We start from the raw sequence: 15,375 nt of genomic DNA on the forward strand, positions 1-15,375 counted from the left end.
ATTACTATGGGGATCGTGATTTCTTTCCTGTATATTAGAAGTAACTTACTGCTCAGTCAAAACGAGTAGCTGACGGCCACATGTTACATATTATTTTGACATACTGATCATTCTATTTGTGAACAGGAATAATCTGTTAACTGGTTTATTCACGGCAACAGGGATGCTCAATCGCAGAGTATCAAAGGTTGATGTAAACAGTTTAAGGTGAATTAGAACTAGAATATGGCAATAGCTGGGTTACTCTGTAAATGTAGCCTTTGTGTATAGAGTACATTACTAAATTGAATGAATATACAAGAGATAAAGTGGAAATAAATTGTATATTGTACCAAACATATTTATTGATATGTTAGTACTTCAGCACTCCAGTGAATCAATCAAAACAGTTTTGAGTTTGCAAAATCACCTTGAAATATTTTGCCAGAAATGATCATTCTGAAAGCCACCCGGAACCAGCTGTAAAAGAATGCATAAACAAATGGATTGAGCATTGAATTTGACCATCCGAGAAAAATAAACGTTTCAATTACAGGTATTGAAATTGAATAATTAATTAACGGATTTAAGGTCATAGCAGTAAAGAAAGGAGTCCAACAGATCAGAAAAGCTCCCATAACAATTGCCAGAGTTTTTGTGGCCTTTCTCTCCATCTTACTGACAGATGCTCCAGACTTTATGCCCTGACAGTTTGTGTTCTGGATGCTGCGTGCCTGTCTCTGTGCCACCAGGAAAATCTTTAGGTAGATACTGAGCATTATGATTGCTGGGAGATGAAATGAGAAAATACATGCGGTAATGCTTGAAATTGGAATGTGAAATGCAAAACACCGTCCTTCACATTTTCCTTCATTAAGTCCCATAATTATCACGCCAATTCCAACTAGGACAGAAACACCCCAGCACACCACGATCATGATCACAGCAGCATGAGAATTCATTTTACTTCTGTACCTCAGAGGCTGACACACTGCATAATATCTGTCAATAGAAATAAAACATAAGTTCAGAATAGAGGATGTAACTAGTGAAACATCAAGGCTGCGTCCTATCTTACAAATTACATCTGCAAGATGCCAACATGAGCTTACAGAGACTGCTATGCTGAAAGGCAAGACTAAAGCCCCAACAAGGAGGTCAGCCACAGCCAGAGAGAAAATGAGGTAGTTAGCTGGAGTGTGGAGCTGTTTGAAGTAAATGATGGAAATTATTATGAGAAAGTTTCCACACATTGTGAGAACAGATAATGAACCAAGGAAAATATATAATAACACACGTATTGTTGAAGGGATGATTACCATTATACAAGATACATTTTCTGATTCATAACAGTGTATGTCCTTAACAACATCAGTCCTGTTGAAAATGAATTCAGTTTCCATGCCTTCTGGCTCCTGCTATCTTGCTAAATAAGGTTTTCAGTTATAAATGAATCATCAATACAGAGATAATCACACATTTTCACATCACATTTACAGTAACATTTCTTTCAGCAGAAGTATACAATTGCAACAATTTTCAAGAAGAAAGTGATTATAATTATATTTTTTCATACCATCCTTAACTCTGAAGAAGGTTTATGGATCAGTCATGATGTGAATCCTTGATCTCTACCCCACTGAGCAGAAACTCTGGACTTTACCCTCGTACTTATCAATCCCTTGCTCATTAGCATAATTAATGCAGTCTTCTTTTGGCCAGTAAGATTTAGGTAACTATGTATTCTGTTTGCATGAGATAAATTTATGATGTGTAATGAGAAACACTTATCACCGGTTTAGGCTTATTCATTAGCCAATGATATGGGTGCCACAGTTTAAAAACATTATATTTTATGTGATAAGCATTAAGCTTGAATACATTTTGTTACTTTGTGCATTCAAAATTATTTCCCTCCCCTCATTACTTTGCTTGACACTGATCAGCAAGTTATTGACTCTATCCTGGACCTTCACTTATGTTTACACCTACTGCAGTTCACAATATTACACCCAATAATTTTGTTTTCAAAATTATAGGCTAATGGGACGGCTGACCCTGTTGTCTTAAAACGAGCCACTCATCATTTCAGAAACTGAATTGTATCAACAATTGTGAGCTTAAGAGATGGCTAATTTATCAGTGAAGAACAGTCTGCATACTGCATGGCGCCCTTCAATTCTTTTAATGGACCAGAGAAGTGATGTTTCGAGCACAGTGACTCTTCATCTTACCTTGCGAGGCAGCTGGATTCGTGAGATCATGATCACGCGAGAATCCATCTTGCCAGGCTTCAAGTTATGCGTTTGTGGCCGAACCACAGTGGTGCGGACCAATCAGCATCCTATGAGGGCAGCTGGGGGCGTGGCTTAGGTGTGGCGACAGCGAGAAGCGACTGTTCTTTCACAACAATGGCGGCTCCTAAAGAGGCTAGCGTAGATGCTGCTATAACATCAGTTATTTCTGAACTGGAGAGTATTTCTTCATTTAAAGAAGAGCAAAGAACGGCACTGAAGTTTTCGCTCTTCTCCCAACTGGCTTCGGCAAGAGTTTGTTTATACGGTTCGTTGATCTGATTGGTTGAAGTTAGCCCGTGATAGACGGTGATAGACAGATGGTTCATCCAATCACCTGCCAAGTATTTTTTGAAAGTGCCTGCCCTTTTCCAAACAGTTTCCAATGACGACTTCCCAGATGGTTCTGTGTAACAAACCATCTGGCACGTCAGGTTACTCTTCATCAGCCTTAAAAAACAACATAGAAGGAAGCCATCTTAAGTACCCATCATTGATTCAATCACATGATCAGTCCGTGCAGTTACATGATTAGCTGAGTACAATGCATAAAGTTTAAGTTACATTCCGCATACCCAAACAAGCGGATTTCATGTACAATACAAAAATTGAAAAATCTACAATACATATACACCGGAGCAGAGATGCCAACCTCTACATGTTTTGCGTAGTAGATCAACTACGCTACTACACACACTAGAACGACTACACTTTAAAAAACATCTACTGATGTGAAAGCGATTGACATGTGCCTGTTTTTATACAGTCGGTGGGGGTCATGGTAGGCTACTGTTTCTGTCCTTCGGTAGCTGGACCAATCAGTTGCAGATGTGATTTGACAAGTAGGGAGCACAACATGTAGCACTTGCATATCTGAACTTGTTGCGGCCCAGGTGCAGCACAGCCTGTGGTCTGCCTGTTGTGTTGTGCCAAAATACATTTTACCAATGGGTAAGTGAACATAATTATTTAGTTTTGCTTATTTTTCCATAAACAACTCAAATTGTACTGTGAGGAACATTAATGTAGCTAACATATAGGAGCACTTATGTCACTTTTGAGAGGTAGGTTTACGGTAGCCAAATAGAAGGCTTCAGACTTAAGATGGTGTCCTTGTATGTTGTTTTTTAAGTCTGATGAAGAGCCACTATGGTCGAAACGTCACTTAATGCACCATTAAAAGAACTGAAGGGAGTCCTGCAGTGTTCAGACTTCTTTGCCGATTAACTGGACTTCTATTCTGTACCAGGACGTGCCCTAGATAAGGACAATGGATGTGTTTTCTACTACTATTACGGGATGGCTAACCTTTTTGTCCTGAAATGGTGGCCTCATAAGCCTCATCTACCAAGCCTTCCCATGGCACAGTGAGCTCTATACTAAATAAATAGACTGAGTGTTGCACCACAATACCAATTCAGAGTTTAGGCTGGTGCTGATTTTCTTTGGTAGGACCGTAAGTTGCTGGCCTATGTCTGCTGATAATTCCCATAAAAAATTGCTTATTGCATATGAAGTTCATCACATACTTCTTAGGGTGTGTTATACTTATCCGTTAATTGAAGATATCAGAAAGCTACAAAGTGTGCCATATTAAAGAACGCTAAACATATATATTTCTTTTTTTTTTCTTTTTTTTTGTTAAAGGCCAAAATTCACATTATTTGGTTTTCAGCTCAAGAGTTTAACCTGATTTAGCATCATCTTGGTAGTCAGTACCTCTGTCTACAAAGTAAAGAATTTAGGAGTAAGGTTGAGTAATTAGGGTTGTTCAGTCTTGCTTTGTCCAGTTAAGAAATATTGCCTTATTTTTCTCATCTATTTTCTGACCTTAAAGTTATCCATGCTTTTATTTTGTCTCCTTTAGACTGTAACTCCCTCCCTTTAGTCACTCCTATCTATGTCAGAAATTTGTGTCCTGTCTGCAGCCAGTGCAAAATGCAGCTTCAAAGCTTTTGACCAAAACTAAGAGATGATATCATATTATCCATTGCTTTTTACATTATATAGAATTTTAGCATCTCTACTCCCGCTGCCTGTTAATTTAAGATTTCTTTTTTTTTCTGTAGTTGGAATTTCTATTTCAATTTTAGCATTTTAAACAAGAAGAGAAACATGAAAAAACAAACAAACAGCATGGAGTAGCATACAACACAACATTAACACAAATACGTACTACACAAATTTGAGATTTCATTTCATGATTTTCCTTTAAGTATATGATGCACCAAATACTCAGTTATTGCATTGTATTTGGTATATTTCTTTTTTAGTAAATTAACATATTTCTCTGTAGTGTTCGACAACGAAGGTTTTCACCCTCATCAAACCAGCAATTTGTATATTTTGTTTACATCCTCTTTGTTTCAGTGCATGCATGTTTCTTCTTCTTTCCGGCCATTTGGAGGAATATCTGGTTACTAGAGCCACTTTATGTTTCCATCCAAAAATGTATTACAATTCCACAATGAGCAAAAACAGCCTTTCTTGATGCCAAAATAATTGGCATTTCCATGAGAAAACTAAGACACGGCTTCAAACGATATAGGTATACTGTGACTGCATACTGTTTCCTCTTGTTTTTAGTCCTGTGAAATTACTAACTAAAAAAATATTTTAAGTAGAGTTTTACGCCATCTACAGTACTAATATTTTTGTTATGTTTTTTTAACTCAGGCATTTACATTGCTTAGCTTAACTACATAGGCTATTGTTTGTGGACAAATGTCCTCAATATCTATCTATGGCTACATTTATATGCATTGAGATTAATGTTCTTTACCTGGTTACACAAGTAACCCTGTTTTGGGTTGATGCAGGAAAAGATTATAACTTGATTAGAATAATCAATGTATTGTATGTTTACATCCTCTTTGTTTCAACGCATGCTATATTTCTTCTCTGACATTTGGCCTTTTTGAAAAAGAGTAGTGAGTAGTGGTCAGTCACTTGATGTTTCCATTCCAAAATTTATTAGAATTCCACAATGACCAAAAGCAGCTGTGCATGATTCCAACTATATATGGCTACGTTTACATGCATTGAAATTAATGTTCTTAACCTGGTGACTCAAGTAACCCTTTATTCTTTATTCTTTATTTGGATCCCCATTAGCTTCCACAAAGTGGTCGCTAGTCTTCCTGGGGTCCACACAAAAACAACAATAAAAAGACAATTTGAAATCACACAGTATCAACAACAAAAAGCCATATAAGCCAAATATAAAGATCAGAAAATAAATGAAATGACTCTACACATAAAACAATAAATAGCAGTAACCTATAATGGGAACAAAAGCAAAATTGTCACAAACACACTGCACCAAAAAAATTAATAAAAACAAACAAAGAGGTTCCAAAACAGCAACAATGCAATAACAGCTATTTGAGATTCATCAATTTTTGTTTTAATGACGTTTTGAAAGAAAATCTGTTTTGGATCTGTCTGATGTTGGTGGGGAGCATATTCCAGGCAGAAGAACCTCTATAAAGAACAGTTCTCATCATACAATTTGTTCGTGGTCTAGTTACTACCAGATGACCAGTACTCACTTGACATGTCATATACCCATGACAAAAACCAGTATATACTAGTTTTTCACAAAAGAAGTGTGGTGTATTATTCCAGATGACAGTTTGCATGAATAACAGAAGACTAGATTTTAATTTAGCCTCCACAGTTAGCCAAGATAATCGTTTATGCATCTCACACACATTAGCACGGAAAGAACAATGAAGAACTAATCTGGCTGCTCTGTTCTGTGCAATTTGAAGTTTTGAAGTTGAAGAACCCTGTTTCAGGGTTGACACAGGAAAACATTACAACTTGGTTAGAATAACCCGGGAAAGCTCATACTCCACTTATGAGATACCCGGTTAAGATGCCTGACTTAATCAGGTATCAAAAGGGACTCATACAATATTTTCATGTTTTGGATACCTTTTTGATCTCAACAAAAAGCATGATGGTGAGTAGTGTAGCTTTTACTATTACTATGGGAGTCGTGATTTCTTTTCCCTGTATGAAAAGTAACTTACTGCTCAGTCAAAGTGAGCAGCTGAGGGCCGCATGTTTCATATTGTTTTGCTGGCAGGCCATTCTATCTCTGGATGGGATTATTCTGTTAACTGGTATATTCATGGCAACAGGGATATTCTAAGAGGATCAAAGGATCATGTAAACACCTTAACCTGATAATAGCTGACAATAGCTGGGTTACTCCATGCATGTAAATGTAGCCTTTGTGTGTGATTACAGTAATAAATTGAGTATACATGAGATAAAGTGGAAATAAATTGTATATTGTACCAAACATATTTATTGTCATGTTAGTACTTCAGCACTCCAGTCAATCAATCAAAACAGTTTTAAGTTTGCAAAATCACCTTGAAATATTTTGCCAGAAATGATCATTCTGAAAGCCACCCGGAACCAGCTGTAAAAGAATGCATAAACAAATGGATTGAACATTGAATTTAACCATCCGAGAAAAATAAACGTTTCAATTACAGGTATTGAAATTGAATAATTAATTAACGGATTTAAGGTCGTAGCAGTAAAGAAAGGAGTCCAACAGATCAGAAAAGCTCCCATAACAATTGCCAGAGTTTTTGTGGCCTTTCTCTCCATCTTACTGACAGATGCTCCAGACTTTATGCCCTGACAGTTTGTGTTCTGGATGCTGCGTGCCTGTCTCTGTGCCACCAGGAAAATCTTTAGGTAGATACTGAGCATTATGATTGCTGGGAGATAAAATGAGAAAATACATGCGGTAATGCTTGAAATTGGAATATGAAATGAAAAACACCGTCCTTCACATTTTCCTTCATTAAAACCCATAATTATCAGGCCAATTCCAACTTGGGCAGAAACACCCCAGCACACCACGATCATGATCACAGCAGCATGAGAATTAATTTTACTTCTATACCTCAGAGGCTGACACACTGCATAATATCTGTCAATAGAAATAAAACATAAGTTCAGAATAGAGGATGTAGATAGTGAAACATCAAGGCTACGCGCGAGCTTACAAATTAAATCTGCAAGATGCCAACATGAGTTTACAGAGACTGCTATGACGAATGGCAAGACTAAAGCCCCTACAAGGAGGTCAGCCACAGCCAGAGAGAGGATGAGGTAGTTAGCTGGCGTGTGGAGCTGTTTGAAGTAAATGATGGAAATTATTATGAGAAGGTTTCCACACATTGTGAGAACAGATAATGAACCAAGGAAAATATATAATAACACACGTATTGTTGAAGGGGTGATTACCATTATGCAAGATACATTTTCTGTTTCATAACAAAGATGTATGTCCTTAACAACATCAGTCCTGTTGAAAATGAATTCAGTTTCCATGCCTTCTCGCTCCTGCTAAATAAGGTTTTCAGTTATAAATGAATCATCAATACAGAGATAATCACAAATTTTCACATCACATTTACAGTAACATTTCTTTCAGCAGAAGTATACAATTGCAACAATTTTCAAATAGAAAGTGATTATAATTATATTTTTTCATACCATCCTTAACTCTGAAGAAGGTTTATGGATCAGTCATGATGTGAATCCTTGATCTCTGCCCCACTGAGCAGGAACTCTGGACTTTACCCTCGTACTTATCAATCCCTTGCTCATTAGCATAATTAATGCAGTCTTCTTTTGGCCAGTAAGAAGTAGGTAACTATGTATTCTGTTTGCATGAGATAAATTTATGATGTGTAATGAGAAACACTTATCACCGGTTTAGGCTTATTCATTAACCAATGATATGGGTGCCACAGTTTAAAAACATGATATTTTATGTGATAAGCATTAAGCTTGAATACATTTTGTTACTTTGTGCATTCAAAATAGTTTCCCTCCCCTCATTACTTTGCTTGACACTGATCAGCACGTTATTGACTCTATCCTGGACCTTCACTTATGTTTACACTGACTGCAGTTCACAATATTACACCCAATAATTTTGTTTTCAAAAACTATAGGCTAATGGGATGGCTGACCCTGTTGTCTTAAAACGACCCACTCATTTCAGAAACTGAATTGTATCAACAATTGTGGGCTTAAGAGATGGCTAATTTATCAGTGAAGAACAGTCTGCATACTGCATGGCTCCCTTCAATTCTTTTAATGGACCAGAGAAGTGACGTTTCGAGCACAGTGACTCATCAGCCTTAAAATACAACATAGAAGGAAGCCATCTTAAGTACCCATCATTGATTCAATCACATGATCAGTCCATGCAGTTGCATGATTAGCTGAGTACAATGCATAAAGTTTAAGTTACATTCCGCATACCCAAACAAGCGGATTTCATGTACAATACAAAAATTGAAAAATCTACAATACATATACACCGGAGCAGAGATGCCAACCTCTACACGTTTTGCGTAGTAGATCAACTACGCTACTACACACACTAGAACGACTACACTTTAAAAAACATCTACTGATGTGAAAGCGATTGACATGTGCCTATTTTTATACAGTCGGTGGGGGTCATGGTAGGCTACTGTTTCTGTCCTTCGGTAGCTTAACCAATCAGTTGCAGATGTGATCTGACAAGTAGGGAGCACAACATGTAGCACTTGCATATCTGAACTTGTTGCGGCCCAGTTGCAGCACAGCCTGTGGTCTGCCTGTTGTGCTGTGCCAAAATACATTTTACCAATGGGTAACTGAACATAAGTATTTAGTTTTGCTTATTTTTCCATAAACAACTCAAGTTGTACTGTGAGGAACATTAATGTAGCTACCATATAGGAGTACTTATGTCACTTTTGAGAGGTACTGTAGCCAAATAGAAGGCTTCAGACTTAAGATGGTGTCCTTGTATGTTGTTTTTTAAGTCTGATGAAGAGCCACTATGGTCGAAACGTCACTTAATGCACCATTAAAAGAACTGAAGGGAGTCCTGCAGTGTTCAGACTTCTTCGCCGATTAACTGGACTTCTATTCTGTACCAGGACCTGCCCTATAAAGACAATGGATGTGTATTCTACTACTATTACGGGATGGCTAACCTTTTTGTCCTGAAATGGTGGCCTCATAAGCCTCATCTACCAAGCCTTCCCATGGCACAATGAGCTCTATACTAAATAAATAGACTGAGTGTTGCACCACAATACCAATTCAGAGGTTAGGCTGGTGCCGATTTTCTTTGGTAGGACCGTAAGTTGCTGGCCTATGTCTGCTGATAATTCCCACAAAAAATTGCTTATTGCATATGAATTTCATCACATACTTCTTGGGGTGTGTTATACTTATCCATTAATTGAAGATACCAGAAAGCTACAAAGTGTGCCATATTAAAGAACGCTAAACATATATATTTCTTTTTTTTTTTCTTTTTTTTGTTTAAGGCCAAAATTCACATTATTTTGTTTTCAGCTCAAGAGTTTAACCTGATTTAGCATCATCTTGGTAGTCAGTACCTCTGTCTACAAAGTAAAGAATTTAGGAGTAAGGTTGAGTAATTAGGGTTGTTCAGTCTTGCTTTGTCCAGTTAAGAAATATTGCCTTATTTTTCTCACCTATTTTCTGACCTTAAAGTTATCCATGCTTTTATTTTGTCTCCTTTAGACTGTAACTCCCTCCCTTTAGTCACTCCTATGTCAGAAATTTGTGTCCTGTCTGCAGCCAGTGCAAAATGCAGCTGCAAAGCTTTTGACCAAAACTAAGAGATGGTATCATATTATCCATTGCTTTTTACATTATATAGACATTTTAGCATCTCTACTCCCTCTGCCTGTTAATTTGAAATTTCTTTTTTTTTTTGTAGTTGGAATTTCTATTTCAATTTTAGAATTTTAAACAAGAAGAGAAACATGAAAAAACAAACAAACAGCATGGAGTAGCATACAACACAACATTAACACAAATACGTACTACACAAATTTGAGATTTCATTTCATGATTTTCCTTTAAGTATATGATGCACCAAATACTCAGTTATTGCACTGTATTTGGTATATTTCTTTTTTAGTAAATTAACATATTTCTCTGTAGTGTTCGACAACGAAGGTTTTCACCCTCATCAAACCAGCAATTTGTATATTTTGTTTACATCCTCTTTGTTTCAATGCATGCATGTTTCTTCTTCTTTTTGGCCATTTGGAGGAATATCTGGTTACTAGAGCCACTTTATGTTTCCATCCAAAAATGTATTACAATTCCACAATGAGCAAAAACAGCCTTTCTTGATGCCAAAATAATTGGCATTTCCATGAGAAAACTAAGACACGGCTTCAAACGATATAGGTATACTGTGACTGCATACTGTTTCCTCTTGTTTTTAGTCCTGTGAAATTACTAACTAAAAAAATATTTTAAGTAGAGTTTTACGCCATCTACAGTACTAATTTTTTTGTTATGTTTTTTAACTCAGGCATTTACATTGCTTAGCTTAACTACATAGGCTATTGTTTGTGGACAAATGTCCTCAATATCTATCTATGGCTACATTTATATGCATTGAGATTAATGTTCTTTACCTGGTTACACAAGTAACCCTGTTTTGGGTTGATGCAGGAAAAGATTATAACTTGATTAGAATAATCAATGTACTGTATGTTTACATCCTCTTTGTTTCAACGCATGCTATATTTCTTCTCTGACATTTGGCCTTTTTGAAAAAGAGTAGTGAGTAGTGGTCAGTCACTTGATGTTTCCATTCCAAAATTTATTAGAATTCCACAATGACCAAAAGCAGCTGTGCATGATTCCAACTATACTACCAGATGACCAGTACGTTTACATGCATTGAGATTCATGTTCTTAACCTAGTGACTCAAGTAACCCTTTATTCTTTATTCTTTATTTGGATCCCCATTAACTTCCACAAAGTGGTCGCTAGTCTTCCTGGGGTCCACACAAAAACAACAATAAAAAGACAATTTGAAATCACACAGTATCAACAAGAAAAAGCCATATAAGCCAAATATAAAGATCAGAAGAAAAGAAAAAAAAAAAAAATATATATATATATATAAGAAAATAAATGAAATGACTACACATAAAACAGTAAATAGCAGTAACCTATAATGGGAACAAAAGCAAAATTGTCACAAACACACGGCACCAAAAAAAATTAATAAAAACAAACAAAAAGGTTCCAAAACAGCAACAACGCAATAACAGCTATTTGAGATTCATCAATTTTTGTTTTAATTACTTTTTGAAAGAAAATCTGTTTTGGATCTGTCTGATGTTGGTGGGGAGCATATTCCAGGCAGAAGAACCTCTATAAAGAACAGTTCTCATCATACAATTTGTTCGTGGTCTAGGTACTACCAGATGACCAGTACTCACTTGACATGTCATATACCCATGACAAAAACCAGTATATACTAGTTTTTCACAAAAGAAGTGTGGTGTATTATTCCAGATGACAGTTTGCATGAATAACAGAAGACTAGATTTTAATTTAGCCTCCACAGTTAGCCAAGATAATCGTTTATGCATCTCACACACATTAGCACGGAAAGAACAATGAAGAACTAATCTGGCTGCTCTGTTCTGTGCAATTTGAAGTTTTGAAGTTGAAGAACCCTGTTTCAGGGTTGACACAGGAAAACATTACAACTTGGTTAGAATAACCCGGGAAAGCTCATACTCCACTTATGAGATACCCGGTTAAGATGCCTGACTTAATCATGTATCAAAAGGGACTCACACAATATTTTCATGTTTTGGATACCTTTTTGATCTCAACAAAAAGCATGATGGTGAGTAGTATAGCTTTTACTATTACTATGGGGGTCATGATTTATTTTCCCTAGAAGTAACTTACTGCTCAGTCAAAGTGAGCAGCTGAGGGCCGCATGTTTCATATTGTTTTGCTGGCAGGCCATTCGATCTCTATCTCTGTTAACTGGTTTATTCATGGAAACAGGGATACTCTCAGAGGATCAAAGGATCATGTAAACACCTTAACCTGATAATAGCTGACAGTAGCTGGGTTACTCCATGCATGTAAATGTAGCCTTTGCGTGTGATTACAGTAATAAATTGAGTATACATGAGATAAAGTGGAAATAAATTGTATATTGTACCAAACATATTTATTGACATGTTAGTACTTAAGCACTCCAGTCAATCAAAACAGTTTTGAGTTTGCAAAATCACCTTGAAATATTTTGCCAGAAATGATCATTCTGAAAGCCACCCGGAACCAGCTGTAAAAGAATGCATAAACAAATGGATTGAGCACTGAATTTGACCATCCAAACAAAGCAAATATTTCAATCACAGATAATGGAATTGAATAATTACTTAACGGGTTTAACGTCATACCAGTGAAGAAAGGAGTCCAACAGATCAGAAAAGCTCCCATAACAATCGCCAAAGTTTTTGTGGCCTTTCTCTCCATCTTACTGTCAGATGCTCCAGACTTTATGCCCTGACAGTTTGTGTTCTGGATGCTACGTGCCTGTCTCTGTGCCACCAAGAAAATCTTTAGGTAGATACTGAGCATTACGATTGCTGGGAGGTAAAATGAGAAAATACATGCAGTAATGCTTGAAATCGGAATATGAAATGAAAAACACAGTCCTTCACGTTTTCCTTCATTAAGTCCCAAAATTATGATGCCAATTCCAACTAGGACAGAAACACCCCAGCTCACCAGGATCATGATCACAGCAGCATGAGAATTAATTTTACTTCTATACCTCAGAGGCTGACACACTGCATAATACCTGTCAATAGAAATAAAACATAAGTTCAGGATAGAAGATGTACATAGTGAACTATCAAGACTGCGTCCCATATCACAAATGAAATCTGCAAGATTCCAACATGAGCTTACAGAGAGTACTATGAAGAAAGGTAGGACTAAAGCCCCTACAAGGAGGTCAGACACAGCCAGAGAGAAGATGAGGTAGTTAGCTGGAGTGTGGAGCTGTTTGAAGTAAATGATGGAAATTATTATGAGAAGGTTTCCACACATTGTAAGAACAGATAATGAACCAAGGAAAAGATATAATAACACACGTATTATTGAAGGGGTTATTACCATTATGCAAGATACATTTTCTGATTCATAACAGAGATGTATGTCCTTAACAACATCAGTCTTGTTGAAAATTAATTCAGTTTCCATGCCTTGTGGCTCCTGCTATCCTGCTAAATAAGCTTTTCAGTTTTAAATGAATCATGAATACAGAGATAATCTCACATTTTCACATCACATATACAATAACATTTCTTTCAGCAGAATTACACAATTGCAACAATATCTGTTTTCTGGAAGAAAGTGATTATAATTACATTTTTTCATACCATCCCTGTTAACCCTGAAGAAGGCTTATGGATCGGTGATGATGTGAATCCTTGATCTCTGCCCCACTGAGCAGTAACTCTGGACTTAACTCACGTACTTATCAATCCCTTGCTCATTAGCATAATTAATGCAATCTTTTGTCCAGTAAGATGTAGGTAACAGTGTATTCTGTTTGCATGAGATAAATTCATGATGAGTATGATGGATGGAAGATGAGGAAAACGTATCAGTGGCTTAGGCTTAGTGCGTAAGCCAATGATAAGGGTTCCACAGTTTAAAAACATGATATTTTATGTGATGTTAAGCTTGAATACATTTTGTTACTTTGTGCATTCCAAATAATTTCCCTCCCCTCATTACTTTGCTTGACACTGATCAGGATATTACTGACTCTATCCTGAACTTTCACTTATGTTTACACCTACTGCAGTTCACAATATTACGCCCAATAATTTTGTTTTCAAAAACAATAGGCTAATGGATGGCTGACCCTGTTGGCTTAAAATGGACCAGAGAAGTGACATTTCGAACACAGTGACTCTTCATCAGACTTAACGGTCCCATATCATGGAAAACGGGATTTCCCTTGCCTCTTTAGTTATAAAGGAGTTGGATGTGCTATCTAAATGTAACCCACACGTGCTGGAGCCTCTCTACACACCCTGGGACTCTGCGTTGTGTTTCTTGATGTGTGATGGTGTGTTGTGCGGAGAGAAGGAGCACCGGACACAGGAGTTCTGGATTGTGGTTGAGACCTTGTAGCACTTTATTGGCTCACAACACAACTTTCATCTCTGCTGTTGGTCCACTACACTGGCTGCTGGCTCCTTCACCTTACGAAGTAGTAAAAGTAAACTTTTTTTTAGAAAATATGTTCTAGTACAAAAATACATAGTGCAAAATAATAATCTAACACTGAAAATAACAAATTACTGCACATTTTAAATAAGGCACTCAACATATGACTTAGTGTGAAAATAAATTAAATGACATAAACAGACAGATAGCCGACAATAACTAAAAAGACAAGTCTTCACCCTGCACTATTTCCAATGGGTGCTCTACTCGTACGCAGCAAGCTAGCCAACATCACGGCCAATATTCACATACAAAACATGAGCGCTCACTTCTCAAACCCACACCAAAGTGTACGTCAACATGTTAATTAACACATTAGTTGAACAGATTGACTAGATAAGTGTTTTTAGTTCAGATATTTTAGGATGATGTAGGCCGCCATTAACACTGCTTACCTTACGAAGTAATAAAAGTAAACCTTGAACAACATGGCGTCCCACACGGAACGTATTGAAGAACTACGGTGTACTATAAAGGACAAACAGCGATAATTGCTCATTTCTCATGGGAATAGACAGCGCAACAGTGACACCTAGCGGCTCGTTTAGGCTACTGCCTTACATAAACATCATGAAGGTATCAAAACGCACAGTAGCCAACTAAATCCACACAGTCCTAATTAGGAGCTTCCTTACCGGTGTACCAGCGTTCTGCTGAGTTTTACGGGAAATTTAAGCTTTTTTATTACTTTTCTGTCCATTGCTTTTAAACTGATCTTACTGGCTCTTATTGGTTTTAGTTGGTTCTTATGTTCCATTCGAATCTTATCAGTCGCTAGCTAACCAGCCAGTTGCTAAACTGAGGGTTCCCAAGGGAATTCAGCACCGAGGGAATTTCAGCGTCTTCTTTTTTTTTCTGGAATTATCCAAGCTTTCCAGTTGTACATCAATACTGCCCCAGATCCAGATCACCGCAGTAGGTTCCAAACCAGAGCCCGGGTATATCACCGCAGCGGGC

At 37.1% G+C, this 15,375-nt stretch overlaps 3 protein-coding genes across 3 annotated transcripts; all 3 read right to left on the reverse strand.

Moving 5' to 3' along the window:
* Positions 1-380: 380 nt before the first annotated feature.
* LOC139654695 (trace amine-associated receptor 1-like) lies at positions 381-1,382 on the reverse strand. The gene has a single exon (XM_071531840.1). The coding sequence runs from the start codon at positions 1,380-1,382 to the stop codon at positions 381-383; it is 1,002 nt and encodes a 333-aa protein (XP_071387941.1).
* Positions 1,383-6,629: 5,247 nt separating this feature from the next.
* Positions 6,630-7,634, reverse strand: LOC139654669 (trace amine-associated receptor 1-like). Its single transcript, XM_071531807.1, has one exon. It carries the CDS (start codon positions 7,632-7,634, stop codon positions 6,630-6,632), a length of 1,005 nt encoding a protein of 334 aa, XP_071387908.1.
* Positions 7,635-12,375: 4,741 nt separating this feature from the next.
* LOC139654722 (trace amine-associated receptor 1-like) lies at positions 12,376-13,380 on the reverse strand. The gene has a single exon (XM_071531874.1). The coding sequence runs from the start codon at positions 13,378-13,380 to the stop codon at positions 12,376-12,378; it is 1,005 nt and encodes a 334-aa protein (XP_071387975.1).
* Positions 13,381-15,375: the final 1,995 nt, after the last annotated feature.

Source organism: Centroberyx affinis, unplaced genomic scaffold, assembly GCF_046629955.1.
Source record: "Centroberyx affinis isolate AG114_WGS23_722 - 3 ecotype Tasmania unplaced genomic scaffold, CSIRO-AGI_Caff_v1 ptg000146l_1, whole genome shotgun sequence".
In the NCBI taxonomy this organism is placed as follows: Eukaryota; Metazoa; Chordata; class Actinopteri; order Beryciformes; family Berycidae; genus Centroberyx; species Centroberyx affinis.